Source organism: Amphibalanus amphitrite, unplaced genomic scaffold (genome assembly GCF_019059575.1).
Source record: "Amphibalanus amphitrite isolate SeventyFive unplaced genomic scaffold, NRLGWU_Aamphi_draft 001254F_arrow, whole genome shotgun sequence".
NCBI lineage: Eukaryota > Metazoa > Arthropoda > Thecostraca > Balanomorpha > Balanidae > Amphibalanus > Amphibalanus amphitrite.
Window position 1 is genome coordinate 141,130 of NW_024882747.1, and position 20,462 is coordinate 161,591.

General features: G+C 51.1%; 1 protein-coding gene across 1 annotated transcript; it reads left to right on the plus strand.

The window, feature by feature from the left end:
* Positions 1–538: 538 nt before the first annotated feature.
* LOC122371534 (dynein axonemal heavy chain 1-like) lies at positions 539–19,815 on the plus strand. Its single transcript, XM_043347916.1, has 19 exons — positions 539–3,238; positions 4,609–4,779; positions 5,250–5,351; positions 5,560–5,741; positions 6,052–6,237; positions 6,564–8,936; positions 9,253–9,391; positions 9,629–9,888; positions 10,218–10,414; positions 10,641–10,693; positions 10,875–11,105; positions 11,236–11,958; positions 12,193–12,399; positions 12,616–15,429; positions 16,305–16,409; positions 17,868–18,184; positions 18,338–18,515; positions 18,796–18,948; positions 19,112–19,815. The coding sequence occupies exons 1-19, from the start codon at positions 539–541 to the stop codon at positions 19,535–19,537; spliced, it is 11,517 nt and encodes a 3,838-aa protein (XP_043203851.1). The 3' UTR covers positions 19,538–19,815.
* Positions 19,816–20,462: the final 647 nt, after the last annotated feature.

Here is a 20,462-nt window from a genome sequence, read left to right on the forward strand (position 1 = left end):
AAAAATTTGTTGCATCTGGTGCAAGATCACAAGCTATGATCTGCCACCGACAGTGGTTCGCATCAACAACCTTGTTCTTGGGCAGTTCATACGCTTCCAAGTTAAAGTTCAGTCTTAGTGATCTCCTAACAACAACTGCTGACGTCTGTGAAATATACCTAGACTGTTTCGATTGTCTAGTTCAAATGTTTTTCACAACTGAGTGTAATGGTTAGATTAGAATCGAGTTTTTTTCAATATCCTGACAGGAGCTCATAGCTCCGGTGTCAATAGAAGGAAGACTCATTTTAATGGTCTATGTAAGTCATAGGTGCCACGGACACCACGGTCAGGTGCCACGGCAGATGAGGCAAAAAGTGCACTGCTTTTGAACAATAGGATATTACTGTCAGAGTACGTTCAGTGTCCTGTGATATAAAGTAATGGTTTGGTCATGGATATATTTTAGGTAAAATGATGAGCAAAATAGGGCTTGCTTATCAGCCGAGTAGTCTTGCCCCTGAAAACAATGAACTTGTTTTTTCAGGTTACTCGGATCATGGGATTCCTTCGCTCAACCCCTGGGAAGCCACTGAAGGTTCAAGACTGTAATGAGCGCGTTCTGAAGCTGCAGGACGAGCTGCAGCTGGACTTTCTCCGCTATCAGAACCGTCTGATCCTGGACACAGCACTGCATCGTGACCAGAAGCTGCGTGAGATCGTCAAGCTGCGTCCTCCGCCGCAGGACAACCCGCTGCAGGGTCAGCGCGCCTTCGACCGCAACGGGGTGTACCACATTGACTTCGCCGAGACCTTCCGCATCGTGAAGGTGCTCAGCATCCTGACGCAGAAGGAAGCCATCTTTGCTATGCAGAACGTCAACATGGAGTGTCTGAAAGTGCGCGAAATGCAGATGTTCGTGCTGAAAGTGGCAAAGCCTCTCAAGATCGACGACTTCGAGACCATCCAAATGAACCTGCATGAACAGGTCCTAACCCACCTCCAGACTCTCTGGCTGGCACGATTCAGGGACCACCTTCACAACAACCTGCGTGATGTGGGTAAGGGCTGGTTTGATCTGTTCGTGGCGAAGTGGGAGATCTTCTGCATGTCAAAGCTATGCAAGATCCTTGCTCTGATTCGCGTCATGATGCAAGACTCCCTCCGGTATCTGGCGAGAGACTCCTGCGCTGCACTGGTGGACACCATGGACAGCACATGCGGCAAGTTCTTGTCCTGTGAAGAGAATTTTGAGTGGGGCGAGGACTTGGTGCAACACCCGATGATCGGCCCAGCTCAGCCGTTCTTCTACGTGGAGCTGCAGATTGACTCAAACGGGCCTCTGTACTCCACACCCATGGAACGGTTCGTCAAGGTGATGCTTAACGTGTTCGAACATGGTGTGACAGTGACACACGACGTGCCGCCACTCGAACCTCTGGTGCTGGACAACATCTTCTGGCCTGACCGCACGCCGCTCAGCTCCATAGGGCTGATGAATCCAGAGATCACGGTCCTGAGAGATCGTCTCAAGAAGACAATGGAGATGATTGCCATTCCCATGAAGGCGTATGCCAAGGCATACACTAAGTATGAGTGGATCTACAACTTGGATATCCCAAAGTATCTGGCAGAGAAGTATGATGAAGAGGCAACCGCACAGACCTTCCAGGACGATGTCGCAGTGCTCCGCGACGACTATGACGAGGCCGAGCGAGCGCTCCCATCTCATGTCGTCATTGGACCGTTCTACGTGAACACAGACTTGCTGCGATCGGCTATCCTGAAGAAGAAGCAGGCGCTGATCGATGCCACACTGGATCATCTTGCACAGATACTACTCATGCAGGCCGAAGAAGTCAACCGTGCTTACATGAAGATGGCGAGCAGGATGACCACGAAGTGCTCCAAGATCGAAGACGTGACTGAGCTCAGGGAGTTCATGGACACTGTGCCAGAGCTCGTTCGCGCTGAGAAGGACAACACGATTAAGTTCATCAAGGACTATGATGTGCTAGACTTCTTTTATCATCCTCTGTCTAACAGTGACTTTAGTGCCAAAGGTGACATGTCTATTTGGCCATACAAGATCGAAGTTCTACTCGAAGAAACCACGGATCGTCTGATCGAGGAGGAAGACAAGTTTAAGGAGCGTCAGCTGCAAGACCAGGGGACGCTAAACGACAAGATAGACAACCTCACCATGCTTGTAGCCGGAATGACGGCCTTCAACGACATCACTAAGGCACACGAGGTCGCTAACGAGGTCAGACGAGTCTGGAAGCAGCTCAACGAGTGCAAGGAGCAAGGCCAGCTGTTGAACCAGCGACAGAGACTGTTTGGCATGGACTTGACTCCATATGACAATCTCGCCAAGCTGATCAAGGACTGTGAGCCATACCGCGCACTTTGGCTGACTGCGAGTGACTGGCTGCGCTGGCAGGAAGCGTGGATGAACGATCCTCTCCAGGGAGTGGATGCCGAAAGCATCGAACGAAACGTGACAGAAGCGTTCAAGACCATGCACAAGGCCATCAAGAACTTTGAGGAGATGCCGGCAATCATGAAAGTGGCCGAGGAGATTCGCGATGAGATCGAAGCGTTCAAACCTCACATCCCACTGATCATGGGTCTCCGCAATCCTGGCATGCGACACCGTCACTGGGAGAAGCTCTCCGACCTGATCGGTATCAAGATCGTGCCGAAGGCTACGCTGACCTTTGCGAAGTGTCTGGAAATGGGTCTGCAGAACTACACGGACCAGATCGCCGAGGTAGGTGAGATCGCCGGGAAGGAGTACAGCATCGAGCAGGCACTCGACAAGATGGAGTCAGAATGGAGAGCGATGGCGCTGGAGTTCCTACCCTACAAGGACACTGGCCTCTCGATCCTCAAGTTCAGCGACGAGGCCTACCAGCTGCTGGATGACCACGTGGTGATGACCCAGTCGATGGTGTTCTCACCGTTCAAGGCTCCGTTTGAAGAGCGGATCGCCCAGTGGGAGAAGAAGCTGATGCTGGTTCAGGACGTCTTCGACGAGTGGGTGGCCTGCCAGAGAGCCTGGCTCTACCTGGAGCCCATCTTCAGCAGTGACGACATCAGCAGGCAGCTGCCTGTAGAGTCCAAGCGGTACAACACCATGGAGAAAACCTGGAAGAAGATCATGAAGAAGGCCCTAGAAAACCAGCAAGTGATGGAGCTCTGCCCCGATCAGAGACTTCTGGACAACCTGAGGGACTGCAACAATCTGTTGGAGCAGGTCAGTGCATGCAAACATATCACTTGTGACCTATCTGACATAGGTGCCGTGCTATGCCTGGCCCAGAGCGCCAGGTAGCTTTAAAGGTACTCATTCGCTTTTAATTCATGTGCGGTCTAAATTTGTCCGAACGTTTTGCAGTTTTGAAAGGGTAACTCTAATGTCTGAATGGAACGTGTAGATTTTACGTATTTTAACCCTCGCCCTGGCAGGGCATTTTTCATAACACGGCCTGGCAGGGGGGGGTCGATGCGACCCCCCCCTCGCGATTGGCTCCCATGGCACCTAGAAACACCAAATTTGGTAGGTAGGTGGGCCCCCTGGAGTTCTCGCCCCTGTGCAAATTTGGTTGCTCTAGGTCAATATTTAGGGGGGTTTTGTGGGGTATAAATGTAAAAATTTCGCTAAAAACAGGTCAAAAGTTTTTCGCTTATAACTTTTGATCTAATTAAGATAGAGCAAAAAGAAAAGCACCAGTAAACTCAGCACGTCAAGGCGCGTCGAATGATATACTTTTTAGCTTGCTTAAGTGTACTTTAAGTTTTTCTTAAATTTTAAGTAAACTTAAATTAATAAATTAAGTTCAAGTTAGCCAAATTGCAGCATATCGCATATCATTCGATTCGGCGGATCACGAGGAACACAATGATACCATTTTTTAAGCTCTAGCGTCATTATGTGCCAAGTTATTGGCAAAAACGTCATTTGACCTCAGTTGACCTCATTTGACCTGACCCATGGACAAGTACACCAAACAAAGAAGCACCAAGTGACCTGCTGTTAATTACTGTGGTTTCAAAAGCACAAAGCACAAAAGTGATAGAACGAAGCGGATATCTCCAGTATTTTCCGAATTTAGTATTTTCCCATAGGCTTAACATTACGACGTAATGACCTCTAACTGACCTCAGGTCAGTGACCTCAAAAAACCCGGAATATATGTTATACAACTTGGTGAACTTAGCACATCCTGGAAGTTTGAAGGAAATCAGTCGAAAACTGTGAGTTGGACAGGTGCAAAAAGAAAATTGAAATTTGACCATGACCTTGTACCGGTTTTTCTGACCTGGTGACCTGACCCAAGGTCACCCGGACCTGAAATTTTCAGGTAATATGTAAAAAGGTTGCCCCATAGGCTGTGCCAAATTTGGCGGCGCTGCGCGCCGCCGTTTTTACGCTATCTTCGAAAAACCTTAGGGGGGGGTCGCATCGACCCCCCCCCCTGCCAGGGCGAGGGTTAAATACATAAATTGTAAATAAACAGTACATAAATTGCAACATAAGCATATGCGACATGCGTTTTGCGTTATAAGTATCGCACGCACCACACATTCTTTCATGTAATACAGCGTTTTCTATTTCTTCCACAGGTTCAAAAAGGACTGAGTGAATACCTGGAGACCAAGAGGATGGCGTTTCCTCGGTTCTTCTTCCTCAGCGATGAAGAGCTCCTGGAGATTCTCTCGCAGACGAAGAACCCCAAAGCGGTTCAGCCTCACCTCAAGAAATGCTTCGAGAGCATTTCTCGTCTCACTTTCGAAGTGGGTCTAAATACATACGTGTATATGGCTGAATGTTTTAAATTCTACGTATACAAGGAGCACTCAGCACATATGTATAAAAAAACAAATGCGTAAATGACAAACAATGGAGACAACAGATGACAAATAGGAAAGTTCTAAAAAAACACCTCATACTGTTTGCTTTGTCCATTTTAGACGTAGGCTGTGCCAAATTTGGCGGCGCTGCGCGCCGCCGTTTTTACGCTATCTTCGAAAAACCTTAGGGGAGGGGTCGCATCGACCCCCCCCCCCCCTGCCAGGGCGAGGGTTAAATACATAAATTGTAAATAAACAGTACATAAATTGCAACATAAGCATATGCGACATGCGTTTTGCGTTATAAGTATCGCACGCACCATGCATGGAACGCGTGCATGGAATGGAAGCACATTGATCTTTATGACTCACAGCTTTGATGCCCCTGAGTCATCTCGCGTAATCTTTTCCAGGAAGATCTGCAGATCACGGCTATGTGCTCAGCAGACGGTGAAACGGTGCCCTTCCATGAGCCGATGTATCCTCGGGGCAACGTAGAGGACTGGCTTCTGATGGTAAGCTCTTCTCTTGGCGCTTTCCACCGTAACGAGAAACGCCAGGTGTCGCTTATTCTTGAACCTGAAACACGTTTTAAGTTACTTGGTCACTCAAATGGTGGATAGGTAGGTGCGCATCAGCAGGTTTAGCTGTCTGCTGCTTCTCTTTTCTGTACCAGGAAGCGGCTTTGGTGTTTGTCCCTGACGCTGGTCCCCTCCATGTCAGGTGGAGTCGACGATGCGCGCCTCGCTGCGTGCCCAGTTGGCGCAGGCACTGGAGGCCTACTCGGAGCCCCAGAGACCTGAGTGGGTGCTGAACTGGGCTGGACAGCTGGTGATCGCGGGATGTCAGAGCGTGTGGTCAGCCAACACGGATCGCGCCATCGCTGCCGGAGCTCTCAAAGATGGGTATGGATAAATGTTACAGGGGGATGGAGGTACTAAAAGACAGGGGAGGGATGGGGCAAGGGAGTGAGCGGCAAGTGCAGCGCGGGCTCGATATGGCACTGACGCAACTTGGGTTGACTATCTAATCTACTTATTTATCATGCCTACAACGTCCAAGTTCGAATCTTTAGTGTCAATGCATATGCGCATTGTTAAATGTTGCTGAACTTTGAAGTACTATTGAAACTTACCAAGGCGCGGCCCCTTTGCACTTGCAGCTCAATGACACCCCGCACTGAGTGGTCCACTAATTGTCTTCCTGTGTTTTCAGCTACGAGCTGCAGCTGGAGCAGCTGGACGACCTGCGGAACCTGATCCGTACCGATCTGACCGCGCTGCAGCGTAACATCCTCTCTGCGCTGATCGTCATCGAGGTGCACGCCCGAGACGTCGTACAGGAGATGGTGGCCGACGGTGTCACAGACGTCAACAGCTTCTCCTGGATCGGACAACTCAGGTGAGTCGTCGTTTTTTATCCGTGCATGACTGCACTTGCGTTACATTCTGCCGCTCAGGCTTTTTCACAAGGGCTTCAGATTTGTAAGTCAATCTGTCAAGGAAAAGTGATGCGATTATTCTTATCATACAAGGAACATTGCATTGCATCTTTTTTTATTTTGATGATGTCCTCGTGATTCAAGCCTTCCATCCAATGTATGTATAGCAATTCTAGCAATTTATAGCAGTTCTAAGTAAACAATAAGTGCTCACGCTCTAGAACAAAACACGCGAGGCATAACCACACACTAAGCTCACACTTACTGTTTGTTTCAAATCCCACAGGTACTACTGGATCGAGGAGGATCTCCGACTGAAGCACGTGAACGCTGAGTTTGGGTACGGGTTCGAGTACCTGGGCAACACTGGACGTCTGGTGATCACTCCCCTGACGGACCGCTGCTACCTAACGCTCACCGGCGCTCTGCACCTTCAGTTCGGCGGTGCGCCAGCAGGACCGGCCGGCACCGGCAAGACTGAGACCACCAAGGACTTGGGCAAGGCAATGGCCGTCCAGTGCGTCGTGTTCAACTGCTCCGATCAGCTGGACTTCATGGCCATGGGGAAGTTCTTCAAAGGTCTGGCGGCAGCTGGTGCTTGGGCCTGCTTCGACGAGTTCAACCGGATCGACATTGAGGTGCTGTCGGTGGTGGCCCAGCAGATCAGCTGCATCCAGAAGGCACTGGTCGCCAAGATGGATCGCTTCCTGTTTGAGGGAGTCGAGCTGCAGCTGAAGCCGACCTGCTCCGTGTTTATCACGATGAACCCCGGATACGCAGGGCGCACAGAGCTGCCCGATAACCTGAGCGCGCTCTTCCGACCGGTGGCGATGATGGTACCCAACTACACGCTCATTGCTGAAATATCACTGTTCTCGTTTGGCTTCAGCAACGCTCGAGCGCTAGCCAACAAGATCACGAGCACGTTCAAGCTGAGCTCAGAACAGCTGAGCACTCAGGACCACTACGACTTCGGCATGCGTGCTGTGAAGACGGTCATTGCCGCGGCCGGAAACCTAAAGCGCCAGAACCCGACGATGGGCGAAGAGCTGATCGTCCTGAGGGCGCTAAAAGATGTCAACGTACCCAAGTTCTTACAGGAGGACCTGAAACTCTTCACCGGCATCATCAGTGATCTTTTCCCAAGGGTGCAAGAGGAGGAGATCAAGTACGATGAACTAGAGGCGTCTCTTTTGCGGGAATGCAAGCGGAAGAACCTGCAACCAGTGCCCACCTTCATCGGCAAATGCATCCAGCTGTTTGAGACCACTATGGTGCGTCATGGTCTGATGCTGGTTGGACCTACCGGCTCAGGCAAAACACGCTGCTACCAGGTACTGCAGGGGGCCATCAGTCGCATCAAAGGCAAGACCGGTCCAGATGGCCTTCCCTTCACGCCAGTGCTTGTGGACGTGCTGAACCCGAAGTCCATCACGATGGGACAGCTGTACGGCGAGTTTGATGAGATGACACACGAGTGGACAGACGGCATTTTATCGACGCTGATTCGCGTTGGCTGCGCTGCTGAGAGTCTGGACAAAAAGTGGTATATGTTCGACGGTCCGGTGGACGCCGTCTGGATCGAGAACATGAACACCGTGCTCGACGACAACAAGAAACTGTGCTTGAGCAGCGGTGAAATCATCAAGCTGGACGCCACGCAGACGATGATGTTTGAGGTGGGTGACTTGGCCCAGGCGTCTCCAGCCACCGTCAGTCGCTGTGGCATGGTGTACCTTGAACCCAGCGGACTAGGTCTCAATGCTCTCGTCGAGTCTTGGCTGACCACGCTACCTGATTCTATGAAGCCGTACTGGGACACACTTCGTGCACTGTGCGACTCGTGGCTGGAGCCAGCCATCGCTCACATGCGCGCCAACACGAAAGAAATAGTAGCAACGGTGGACTCGAACCTGTGCGCCACCCTGCTGCGCCTAATGTCTGCCAACTGCGCTGTGCTCACGAAGCGGCACTACTCGGTGGAGCGACTACAGAGGGTGCCGCCGCTGGTGACGCCCTGGTTCATGTTCTCACTCGTGTGGAGTGTGTGCGGCTCCTGTGACAACGCCGGAAGACGTGTCATGGATCGCTGGGTGCGGGATAAGATGGCGGAGGAAGGCCAAGAGCTTCTCTTCCCGGAGGAGGGTCTCGTCTACGACTACAGGCTAGTAGACGGAGGCATCTTCAACACAGACGTCGAGGAATCGGCCATCGAGCCCCCGCGATGGCAGAACTGGCTGGCAGACGGGATTCAGCTGTCCCTCACCCCGGCCACGCAGTTCACAGACATCCTCATCCCAACTATGGACATCGTGCGAAACGCTCATCTGATTGGCATGTATCTAACCAACTCTATGCCGGTGCTCTGTGTGGGCAACACGGGCACCTCGAAGACGGCCACCGTCAGCAAGAAGCTGATGACCGGCATGCCGGCCAACTTCCTCAGCGAATTCATCACGTTCTCGGCGCGAACTTCGGCCAACCAGACGCAGGACCTGATCGACTCGAAGCTGGACAGACGTCGGAAGGGGCAGTTTGGACCGCCAGCCGGTAAGAACCTGGTGTTCTTCATTGATGACCTGAACATGCCGGCACTGGAGACGTACGGAGCGCAGCCACCCCTGGAGCTGCTTAGGCAGTGGGCCGACTTCGGAGGATGGTGAGCTGCTGTTTTAAGCATTTTTCAATATTTTGCACAGTCATTACCGTCTTGCATAAGGTTCTATTTTTTTTCAAACGACAACGATGAGATGCAAATAATGCTCGTCATTATGCTTGCACCGAATCCCAACAATATACGTCGGAGTATTATTGTAAATCACTCTAAAAAGCAAATTATTTCAGCGAGCGAGATGAAATAAATTAATTACAGATAATTTAGCTATTATTACTGCGACACTTGGGTAGCATAAATGTGTTACAGTGTCTTGACTATGTGTATCACTTTGTTTTTAACCCAAACTTGATATTGTCAGGTATGACCGAAAGCAGATCGGCGATTTCCGTACTCTCGTGGACGTGACGTTCATCGCTGCGATGGGTCCTCCGGGTGGCGGACGGAATCCCGTGTCCGCTCGACTCCTGAGGCACTTCTGCACCATTTCCTTCCCAGAGGTAAGCATTAGCAGTTCATCAGTATCGTCTCATATAGCTAGAGCGTTTTCCTTCCTTTTTTGTACGTTTATTAACATCTCTGTTTCCAACAGCTTTTGATTTACCCAACCGATTGGCGCCAGAAACATTTTATCATCGAATCTTTAGATTATGTTTCGGACTTTCGGTATCCAATTTTTATCCCTCGCTAGCGCATTATAAAACAAAAATGAAAACATGCCGATAATCGCTTATCAGGTGGAGGATGAGAGCAAGTGCCATATCTACGGCTCGATCCTGAACGTGTGGCTGACGCAGCTGCCCAAGCTGGATGGATGCGGTGCTGACATCGTGGCTTCTAGCGTTGACATGTACGCCCAGCTGACTGCGCAGCTGCTGCCCACGCCGGCCAAGTCCCACTACACCTTCAACCTGCGCGACCTCAGCAAGGTGTTCCAGGGCATCTGGATGGCAGCCGCCAACAAGATCGAGGATCTGCCAACCATGCTGCGACTCTGGTGAGTGACCTGGGGCAGGTGGCTGGCCTTCAGTTGGAGTTAGCTTCTCCTTTGTTAGCGATCACTGCTGAATGTTGCGTTGTCATCACTGGTGAATTAAGTTTTTTTAAGTTTTGTCCGAATGGATGAATGGGTGGCTATGGGCCCGGGTGCCCCGCTAAGCAAGTTTTGGAATGCCTTCACCTTGATAGATGCCGTCTAACATAAAAACGTATAAGATATATCTTGTTCGTATTTAATAGGCATTACAACTTATACTTGCTACACTTTCAATGAACGGTTGCGTTTGAGACTACGGGAGAACTTCCTGTTTCTGTTCCTATCACCAGGTACCACGAGACGTGTCGAGTATTCCAGGACCGGTTGGTCTGTGACGAGGACCGGGACTGGCTGGACCAGCTGATCAGAGGAGAGATCCAGGAGAGGTTCAAACTGAAGCCAGACGAAGTGCTGAACCACGATCCCATCCTCTTCGGAGACCTCATGTACCCCAACTCGGAGAAGAAGCCTTATTCTGAAGTCACCGGTAAGGGCCTCACCTGATTGCGTTATCAAACGGTTGTTTGGCATTCAGATCCATTGCAGGGAAAGTATATGCTAGGGGACCCTGTAGATTGTAGATCCCACGTCATGTTGGCCTTATTAGCGTTGTGCTTTGCCTATGGTGAAAAAGTTTGTTATTTATTTTATTACCAGGTACAACAAAAACGTTAAAAAACAATGACAACAACCTGCGCTGATATTTTTTACAGACCACGTCCAGCTACGCAAAGTGCTCAAAGACTACATCGATGACTACAACCAGGTTAGTAAAAAGGAAATGTGTTACTAAACTATTTCAACCCTGTCTCGGGGCCTCCCAGCTCGATCCAAATTGTTTTTTGCCTGTTTTAAGAGTGATGGTATGATTAATTACTAGCGAAGAGTCAAGTATGATGTCAGCACCGATGATTTGTTTTTCGTCAGCTGCACATTCTTTTCTGCAGATAAGCAGCACGCCCCTGGACATCGTCTTCTTCATGGACGCCATCAAGCACCTGTTCCGGATTTCTCGCGTCCTGCGTCAGCCGCGCGGTAACGTTCTTCTTCTAGGAATGGGAGGCAGCGGTCGTCAGTCCCTGACCCGCTTCTCCGCCCACATCGCCGACTGCAACTGCATGTCCATCGAGCTCACGAAGACGTACGCCGTGCCAGACTGGAAGAACGACCTGAAGGAGGTAAATAAAGTAGCAATGGGTGATTGTATTTGATCTGCTAGGCGATGTATCTTGAATCTTCTTTTTGGTTGTATCTTATTCGTCGGGTAAGCGATAATGTAATTCAGCAATGGTTTCACTCTTCTTTCAGATCCTGAAGAAGGCAGGCATGCTGGACCAGCAGACGGTCTTCCTGTTTTCGGATACGCAGATCAAGTCGGAGATCTTCATGGAAGACATCAACAGTTTGCTCAACTCGGGAGACGTGCCGAATCTCTTCGCCTCCGATGAAGTGGAGGAGATTTTCCAGTCAGTACGCGGCCTGGTGCAGGAACAGGGCCTGCCGCCAACCACAGCTAACCTCTACGCCGCCTTCATTCGCCGCGTGCGATCAAACCTGCGTGTCGTGGTGACGATGTCTCCGATTGGCGAGGCGTTCCGCTCCCGTCTGCGTCAGTTCCCAGCGCTGGTCAACTGCTGCACGATCGACTGGTTCGCCGACTGGCCTCCCGAGGCTCTGGACGCCGTGGCAAGACACCATCTGGACGATGTCACCGCCATGCCGAATGACAACGCTCTGCGCGAGGGCGTCGTCGCCATGTTCTCAGCCATCCACACTGACGTGGCCGATGCGAGCCAGCGTTTCCTCCAGGAGTTATCGCGCCACAACTACGTGACGCCGAAGTCGTTCCTCACGCTTCTGACGTGCTTCGCGTCGCTGTTGGGCCGTCAGCAGGAGGCGCTGACCCAGGGGAAGAACCGGTTGCGCACAGGTCTGGATAAGCTCCTGCAGACCGGCAAGGACGTGGCAGTGATGCAAGTAGAGCTGGAGGCGATGCAGCCCGAGCTGGAGCACGCAGCCGTCGTAGCCGAGGTGAGAGCACAGCATCCTCATGCTTTTTTACATCCATTCAGCAATTTAGATTTCAGGTAACTCAGCTGCATCATTGATATACACTTCATCCGTGAAATCACTCTTTCAACTAGTCATTAGTAGGGTGCATATGTACAACTAGTCATTGACTTGACAAATTATTGCAAGTTTTGAAATATACCAGCAACTAACGGTCATATCAAATCACAAACGGGACTATTCTCCGGTTTACAGGAAACGATGCGCAAGATCGAGGTGGACACAAAGGTTGCTGAGGAGACACGCACTGTGGTAATGAAGAAGGAGCAGGAAGCCCAGAAGCAGAAGGACGAGTCCTCAGCAATCGCTGCCGATGCACAGAAGGACTTGGATGAGGCGATGCCTGCTCTGGAAGCTGCCTTGGCTAGTCTGAAGTCACTGAACAAGAATGATGTGGTTGAGGTCGGTTTCTTACTAATTGTTTGTACCGCATTGTCGGGCACTAGGACGTAGCAATCGTATTTGTTGCTTCCCGTAGTTTGATAAGTGCTCTGTTTTTTGCACACTTCGTTTCTTAGTTGATCATCATTGATAATTTACTGGTAACTAAACACGACTTTTGCCCGTCATTGATGCGTACTTTAACCATTTTCTGACATTTTTTCTGTACTGTTCCAGGTTCGTGCAATGCAGCGGCCACCGGAGGGCGTGAAACTCGTGATGGAAGCGGTGTGCATTCTCAAGTTCATCAAGCCAAAGCGAGTGGCGGGCGACATGCCTGGTCAGAAATTTGACGACTACTGGGAGCCAGGAAAGTCCCTGCTGCAGGACCCTGCGCGTTTCCTCTCGTCGCTATTTGAATATGACAAAGAGCACATCCCAGACGACGTGATCAACAAGCTCACGCCCTACATTCAGAATGACGCCTTTATGCCGCAGGCCGTTTCCAAAGTGAGCAAGGCTTGCACGTCATTGTGCATGTGGTGTCGTGCCATGTACAAGTTCCACTTCGTCAACAAGGCTGTTGCACCGAAGCGGGCGGCACTTGCTGAGGCTCAGGCATCACTAGCAGCCACTGAGGCGGTGCTGAAAGAGGCTAAAGGCCAGTTGAAAACTGTGGAGGATGGTTTGGCACAGCTGAACGCCGAGCTAGCTGCATGTGTAGCGCATAAAAAGGAGCTCGAGGACAAGTCTGAACAGTGTCAACAGCGGCTGGTGCGTGCCGACAAACTCATTGGAGGCCTAGCTGACGAGAAAGATCGCTGGGCCGAGACGGTGGCCACATTCGACGGCCTGCTCGACGCTGTGGTCGGCGATATTCTGTTGGCATCTGGAGTGGTGGCGTACCTCGGCCCGTTCACTGGAGAGTTCCGGCAAGACCTCATGACGCGCTGGGAAAGAAAACTGACCGAGCTGGGCGTCAACCACTCACCTAGCGCTAGTCTGCAGTCGACACTTGGCGACCAGATTGTCATACGAAACTGGCAGCTGGCTGGTCTGCCCAAAGATGCCGTGTCCACTGACAACGCGCTAATCATGAAGTTCTCCGACCGCTGGCCGCTATTCATTGATCCACAAGGGCAAGCAAACAAGTGGGCTAAGAGCATGGAGCTGGAGAACGGCCTCGAAGTGACACGTCTCTCAGAAAAAGACTATCTCAGAACTATGGAAAACAGCATCCGCTTTGGCAAGCCTTGCATGCTGGAGAACGTCGGTGAGGAGCTGGACCCGGCGCTGGACCCAATATTGATGAAGCAGCTTGTCAAGCAGGCTGGCTCATGGGTCATCAAGCTCGGTGACTCCATGGTACCCTACCATCATGACTTCAAGCTGTACATCACCACCAAGATCCCCAATCCACACTACTCTCCCGAAGTGTGCACCAAGGTCAACATCATCAACTTCACGTTGGTGGAGAGTGGACTCCAGGACCAGCTTCTTGGAGTTGTCGTTGCAGAGGAAAGGCCGGATCTCGAAGACTCGAGAAACAACTTGATCACATCGAACGCTGCCATGAAGCAGGAACTGAAGGAGCTCGAAGATAAGATCTTGTACAAGCTCAGCTCCTCTGAGGGATCACCAGTTGATGACATCGAGCTGATAGAGACGTTGGATGTGTCGAAGGCCAAATCGACCGAGATCAAGGCAAAAGTGGAAGTTGCTGAGCAAACTGAAAAGGACATCAACGTCACTCGAGCGCTGTACATTCCCGTCTCCATCAGAGCCAGGATTCTGTTTTTCTGCGTCTCAAGTCTCTCTCAGATAGATCCCATGTACCAATACTCCTTGGAGTGGTTCCTCATGACGTTCCACAACAGCATGCAGACAGCTGACCAGTCTGACAGCGTGCCGACCCGCGTGGAGAACATCAACGAGTTCTTCACCTACAGCCTGTACCAGAACATTTGCCGGTCACTGTTCGAGCGTCACAAGCTGCTGTTTGCCTTCCTGATGGCCATCCGCATCATGACTGAGCAGGGCGCCATCAACGTGGAGGAGTACCGATATCTCTTGGCAGGAGGAACACCAACCGGAGAAATCAAGGAGAACCCGGCTGCCGACTGGCTGCCTGAACGATGCTGGCGAGAGATCCTGGCTGCCGGCGACCACTTGTCCGTGTTCAAAGATCTGCCAGCGGACTTTGCTGACTACAAAATTTCGAGGAAGTTCAAGAATGTGTTCGACAGCACCCAGCCACACCGTGAGCGACTGCCAGGAAAGTGGGAGGAGCTACAGGACTTCCAGCGTCTGGTGCTGCTGCGCTGCCTCCGCCCGGATCGCGTCACCAACGGCATGCAGGACTTTGTCGCCAACCACCTGGGAGCGAGGTTCGTCGAGCCTCAGACGTCCAGTCTGGCCGAGATATTCAAGGACGCCGGTCCGATGACTCCGCTGATCCTGGTGTTGTCAGCCGGCACTGACCCGGCAGCAGCCCTCTACAAGTTTGCCGAGGAGAAGGGCTTTGCGCGAAAGATCCTGTCTATCTCGCTGGGTCAGGGCCAGGGACCGATCGCAGAGGGTCTGATGCGCCAGGGTGTTGAAAAAGGCCGCTGGGTGTTCTTCCAGAACTGTCACTTGGCACCATCATGGATGCCAACGATGGAGCGGCTCATCGAAAACTTGACGCCTGAAACGATGCACAAGGACTTCAGGCTGTGGCTGACATCAACTCCCTCCAGCTCCTTCCCACTGTCGGTGCTGCAGAATGGGATGAAGATGACCATCGAACCACCACGCGGTGTCAAGGCCAACATGCTCAAGGCCTACATGAGCCTGATCTCGCCGGAGATGCTGGACTCGATCGGCGACAAGTCCAAGACACTACGACGGCTGCTCTTCTCGCTGTCACTTTTCAACGCTGTGTGCCTGGAGCGACGGAAGTTTGGACCGCTCGGCTTCAACATTCCCTATGCGTTCACCGATGGTGACCTGCGCATCTGCATATCGCAGCTGCAGATGTTTCTGGAGGAGTACGAAGACATTCCCTTCCCCGTAAGCAGTGAATTTTCTGTCTATTTTGGCAGGTGCCATAATGTTGCTTTGCGGCTCATCTTCCACTACCTAATTTCCTCAACATAGTCCTTTATGATATTATACCAGTAAAACGCCTTTTGGGCGAAGAACGAGCGAGCGAGATAGTGAGCCCTGCACGTGCGCAAGGGCGAGAGGGTACTTCCAACGGGCTTGTGCAAAGCACCCTTCTAGCCGGTCGCTAGCGGTGTGCCAAATTTGAACGCAATCGGCCCAGCCGTTCCTGAGATCTGGAAGCGGCATTCTGCACGTGCGCACGTGCAAGCGGGGTCCAAACTGACTTTTGCACGGCACCCTACTAACTGGTCCCCAACCGTGTGCCACATTTGAGCGCAATCGGCCCAGCCGTTCTCGAGATCTGGGAGCGCCCCCTGCACGTGCTCACGTTCTGTAGCACCCCAACCTTAACACATGCAGATGAATTATCTGATGGAGACCTAAATGTGTACCGAGTTTCAATTCAATCGGCCCAACCGTTGTGCCGTTATTGAGGTTGCAATTTTGGGGGTTCTTAAAAAAATGTCCAACTTTACCACGCGCCACGTGCGGTGGTTGGCAAGAACGCATGGTGGCCATCACACCACAGAACTTTTACGTCCAAGTGACATTCAGTAAAGAAGACTGCTTGTCAATCGGATGTCCCGTTCCTAAGATATTAGCTTTTGAAGAGCGTCCCCGCGGCCGGCCGGCCAGCCGGCCGCTCATACTCAGGATTTTCCCTTAATTCAGTATGAACCCGCTCGCTCGCTGCGCTCGCTCGCTCGTAATAAAGTTTTCCTAAGTTTGAAACGGGTCGCATTCCATGGCCTGCATTTTCGATCCTGTTCTGCTTGTAGGTTCTGCGGTACACGGCGGGCCACATCAACTACGGTGGTCGTGTCACCGACGACCAGGACCGCCGCTGCATCCTCACCATCCTGGCAGACTACTATCGGAGCGAGGTGGGCGACTATTTAGCATATTGTGTTCAGTGTCCTTACCGTAAGATAATTAAGGAAGAAACTTGCTTAGTAGACTTTGAGATAAAAGATTAACCTTCGCCCCAGTGGGGGGGGGGGGGGCATATGCTACCACCCTGTCGCGTTTTTTCGCGTGTGAATAAAAAACCGCGGCGGGTAGCGCCGCGGCTCCGCTTGGGGTAGCTTTTTGTACATCAATTTTGGACAATGTGTGAAATTTTTGACCCAAGGTCATGTCAGGTCAGGTCACCAGGTCAAGTTGACTGACCAAGCCTAAAAAAAAGTTTGCAATCATGTCCAGCCTGCAGTGTTTGTCAGAAAGGTTTCAAACTTGGTGGATTGCATGGTGTTATGGGCGCCTACAATTTGTATCTCTCGGATTTTTTACATCCGTGACCTAAGGTCAGGTCAGTGGCGTGACCTTACCATTATCAGTCAATGGAGGAAAATGAAAATGCCTCTAGATCCGTGTGTACGCATAGGAACAGTCCAAATATTTCAGAATCACAATGATTTGGACCACCCATGACGACCAAAGTGTCGTTTTTGCTGATAGCCTCTAGAAAGGTCATCCGAGGTCATTTGAGGCTACAAACAGCTTTTTGCCAATAACTCTCGATTGGAAAGAGATAGAACGCTGGGGATGGTCTCATTGTGTTTGTCTTGCCGAGACGCATCGACTGATATGCAACATGACCTTTTCCGGTCAGGTCATGACCTTGACCTGAGGTCAAATTTTCAAGTTGACCTTTCAAGGTCGAATTATAGTTCATTCGATGCGTCTTGGCAAGAGGAACACGATTCTGGCAATAGAAATGTCGTGGCTCTTTTTAGTCAAAAGTTATTGTCGAAAAACACTTTTCGTAAAAACAGCTTTTTTTTAGTTTTTGCCCTCTGGAGGCTAAACCGTTGACCTGAGGTCACTTTTGATGATGACCTTATCGAAAGAAGAGTTCAAGAGCTATCGATTGCTTTTCCATGCGTTTTTCTAGCTATCATAGTTCCTGAGATAAATGCATGTTTTCGGAAAAATATAATGACATTTGGCAAACTTTGACCTTTGATGACCTCCAGTGACCCCAATATTGCTCTAAGATGAAAAATGACCGAAATACTTTCAAACGTACACATTGAGAGCTATCGATTGCTTTTTACCGCGTCTTTCTAGCCCTCTTAGTTTTTGAGTTAGAGGTGGGTGATAACATATGCCCCCCCCCCCCCCCACTAGGGCGAAGTTGGCTGAGACCGCCACTGGGGCGCGGGTTAGGCATTTTGTACGATGTTGTATTCCTTACTGCAAGGTCATATATCTTGTGCACATCGCACAAGAAGCTTCTGTGTCTGATATTGCGGAGACTTACTGAAGTTTATCACAATCCCCTGTGTGACGCCTCATCCTTACTTACATGTCCTTTATACTTTTTCTCCACACATTCCCAGGTGCTGGCGACTGAACACGAGTTCGACGCCAGTGGCGTGTACCACCAAGTGGACGCGGATGTCGCACACGACGAGTACCTCGCCTACATCCGCAGTCTGCCCATCAACGACTCGCCGGAGCTGTTCGGTCTGCACGCCAACGCAGACATCACGTTCGCCCAGAACGAGACGTTCACGTGTCTGAACACGCTGCTTCAGCTGCAGCCTCGCTCCGGAGGACAGCAGGGCGCCTCGGCTGACGACGTGTCCGAACAGGCGGCCAGACAGATCCTGGGCAAGCTGGTCGAGCCGTTCGACATCCCCAGCATATCTGCCAAGTGAGAATCTGATACTCATGCTCACGCAAACCACTTACTCCGTTGTATAAGCTGACGTCCTGTCTGATGATTCACTGTCCATGCTAGCTGATGACTTGCTACGTGTTTTTGTGTGAATGGTCCAGCCACTCCTTCACCCGTCCGTGTCCCCAGGTACCCAGTGATGTACAGTGAGTCCATGAACACGGTACTGGTGCAGGAAGCCATTCGCTACAACGGTCTGCTGAGTGTCATCAAGACGTCGCTGAACGAGCTGCTCCGGGCACTCAAGGGTCTGGTGGTCATGTCGCAGGGTCTTGAGCGAATGGCCACGTCCTTGTTCAACTCCAAGGTGGGCCTTTTTATTTGTGTAGGATGCCTTGATTTATGTGTGACTTATATGGCTGGTTGCTGAGCATTGCTGAAGACTCGAGGAAGCTTTTAGCACTATGCAATATGCTGCATGCAAGCTGCTGAGCGATAGTGTTTGTGCGTTTTCGCATAAAGTCTATAATTCCAAGAATGTGTTGCTTTATAGCCCCATCCACTCTGGCCATGAACAATGTACGAGTATATCCGTTAAAAACAATTGCCATGAAATTCTCACCTGTCTCCTGGCCTGTGCCCACCAGGTGCCAGAGATGTGGGCAGGGAAGGCGTACCCGTCCCTGAAGCCACTCGGCGCCTGGGTGGAGGACCTGATTCTGCGGACGCAGTTCATCAGGGGCTGGATCGAGGACGGCATGCCGCCCGTCTATTGGATCTCCGGCTTCTTCTTCCCACAGGTAACGGTCGTCGCCTGGCAAAGGAAGAGATTGTGCTACATGCTAAGAAAAGAACTACTGTTTTGACTTCTCATGATAAGTATGCATACCTCAGGCGTGACAGCTACACATGTTTGTAATTACACACCGTTCCCTTACGACCGCGTGTTGGCGTTCCTCGCAGGCGTTCCTTACGGGCACGCTGCAGAACTTCGCCCGACGTCACGTCGTCAGCATCGACACGGTCGGCTTCGGCTTCAGCGTGCTCTCCAGCGAGCCGAGCTCAGCTCCCGAGGACGGCTGCTACGTGCGCGGTCTCTTCCTCGAAGGCGCCGGCTGGGACGCGGCCGCCGGTGCCCTCGGCGAGTCCCGGCCCAGGGAGCTCTACACCCAGCTGCCTGTGATGTGGCTGCTACCCGTGGAGAACCGGCAGCCTCCCGACGGCGGCTTCTACCTCTGTCCCGTGTACAAGACGCTGACACGCGCCGGAACACTAAGCACAACGGGTCACAGCACCAACTATGTGCTGTCGGTGGAACTGCCGTCCGAGCAGCCGCAGTCGCACTGGATCAAACGAGGTGTGGCGCTCATCTGCGCGCTCGACTTCTAAGTGTGCTTAAAGAAAGGATGGATATCGAATCGGGCCGATTCTGAGGCTTAATATCGCGTCCAAGCGGGATGCCGCGTCGAGCGAGGTGCTTCTCTGCTTAGGAAGCGTCTTGTCGGGAAGAGTTGGTGCGAGTTCTGTGGTTTTAGGTGGAACTTGAGAACGTTTTTGGTGGGGAGCGGGTGAGGGTTTACCATATGTTGGTGTCTAGATCAGTGAAATACGTTGCAATATATTGTTTGTGTGATAAGTGAATATATACATACTTGTGAGTTTCGTTACCTTGCGCCTTTTTGTTTTTGACCCGGAAGAGTCAAGATACCAGTAAGCACTCCCCGGCCAGGGTGTTATATGTAATAGTGCCACCACAGACGTCCTTTGCGACACAAAATGCATTGCAGATAGAAGATTGAATCTTTTCATAACTGACCCTAACTGGCGAAGGTTTTTTAGCCCTCGCTATGGTGGGGCTAAGTCCATTATACTCGTATGTCGGTGGGTTTTGCCCTATTTAGGCCAAAACGTTGACCTGAGGTCAGATGCCAGAAGGGCATGTCAGCAGACGGCTTTGAAACAGGTATCAAATGCGCTTTTCTGCGACTCTAGTTCTTCTGTTTCACGAGGTATGGGCCGAATTTTCGTGATAGTTGATTTTTTTTTAAACCTCCACTGACCTCAGTGATGAAGAAAAAATAACCTTAACACTTTTGAAAGAACCTATTGCGAGATATTTATTTTTGCAACTCTGTAACGCTCTCATGGACCAGTCAGTGCCATGATAGTCAGCTTATATCGTAGGAAAGACTAAAACAAATCAAGAAACAAGAATCAAGATAAAGGTTGTTTGGACTCAAGAGGTCTGGATTAAGAGGTCAAATCGAGTCGAATGCGGCACAAACTCCCCAGACCATACGTGGGGAGCTGAGGA

Coding starts and splice junctions, on each gene's coding strand:
- LOC122371534 (XM_043347916.1), top strand. CDS start 539: ATGGGATTCCTTCGCTCAACCCCTGGGAAGCCACTGAAGGTTCAAGAC. Junction 8,937..9,252: donor TGGGCCGACTTCGGAGGATG/GTGAGCTGCTGT, acceptor TGATATTGTCAG/GTATGACCGAAAGCAGATCG. Junction 9,392..9,628: donor GCACCATTTCCTTCCCAGAG/GTAAGCATTAGC, acceptor ATCGCTTATCAG/GTGGAGGATGAGAGCAAGTG.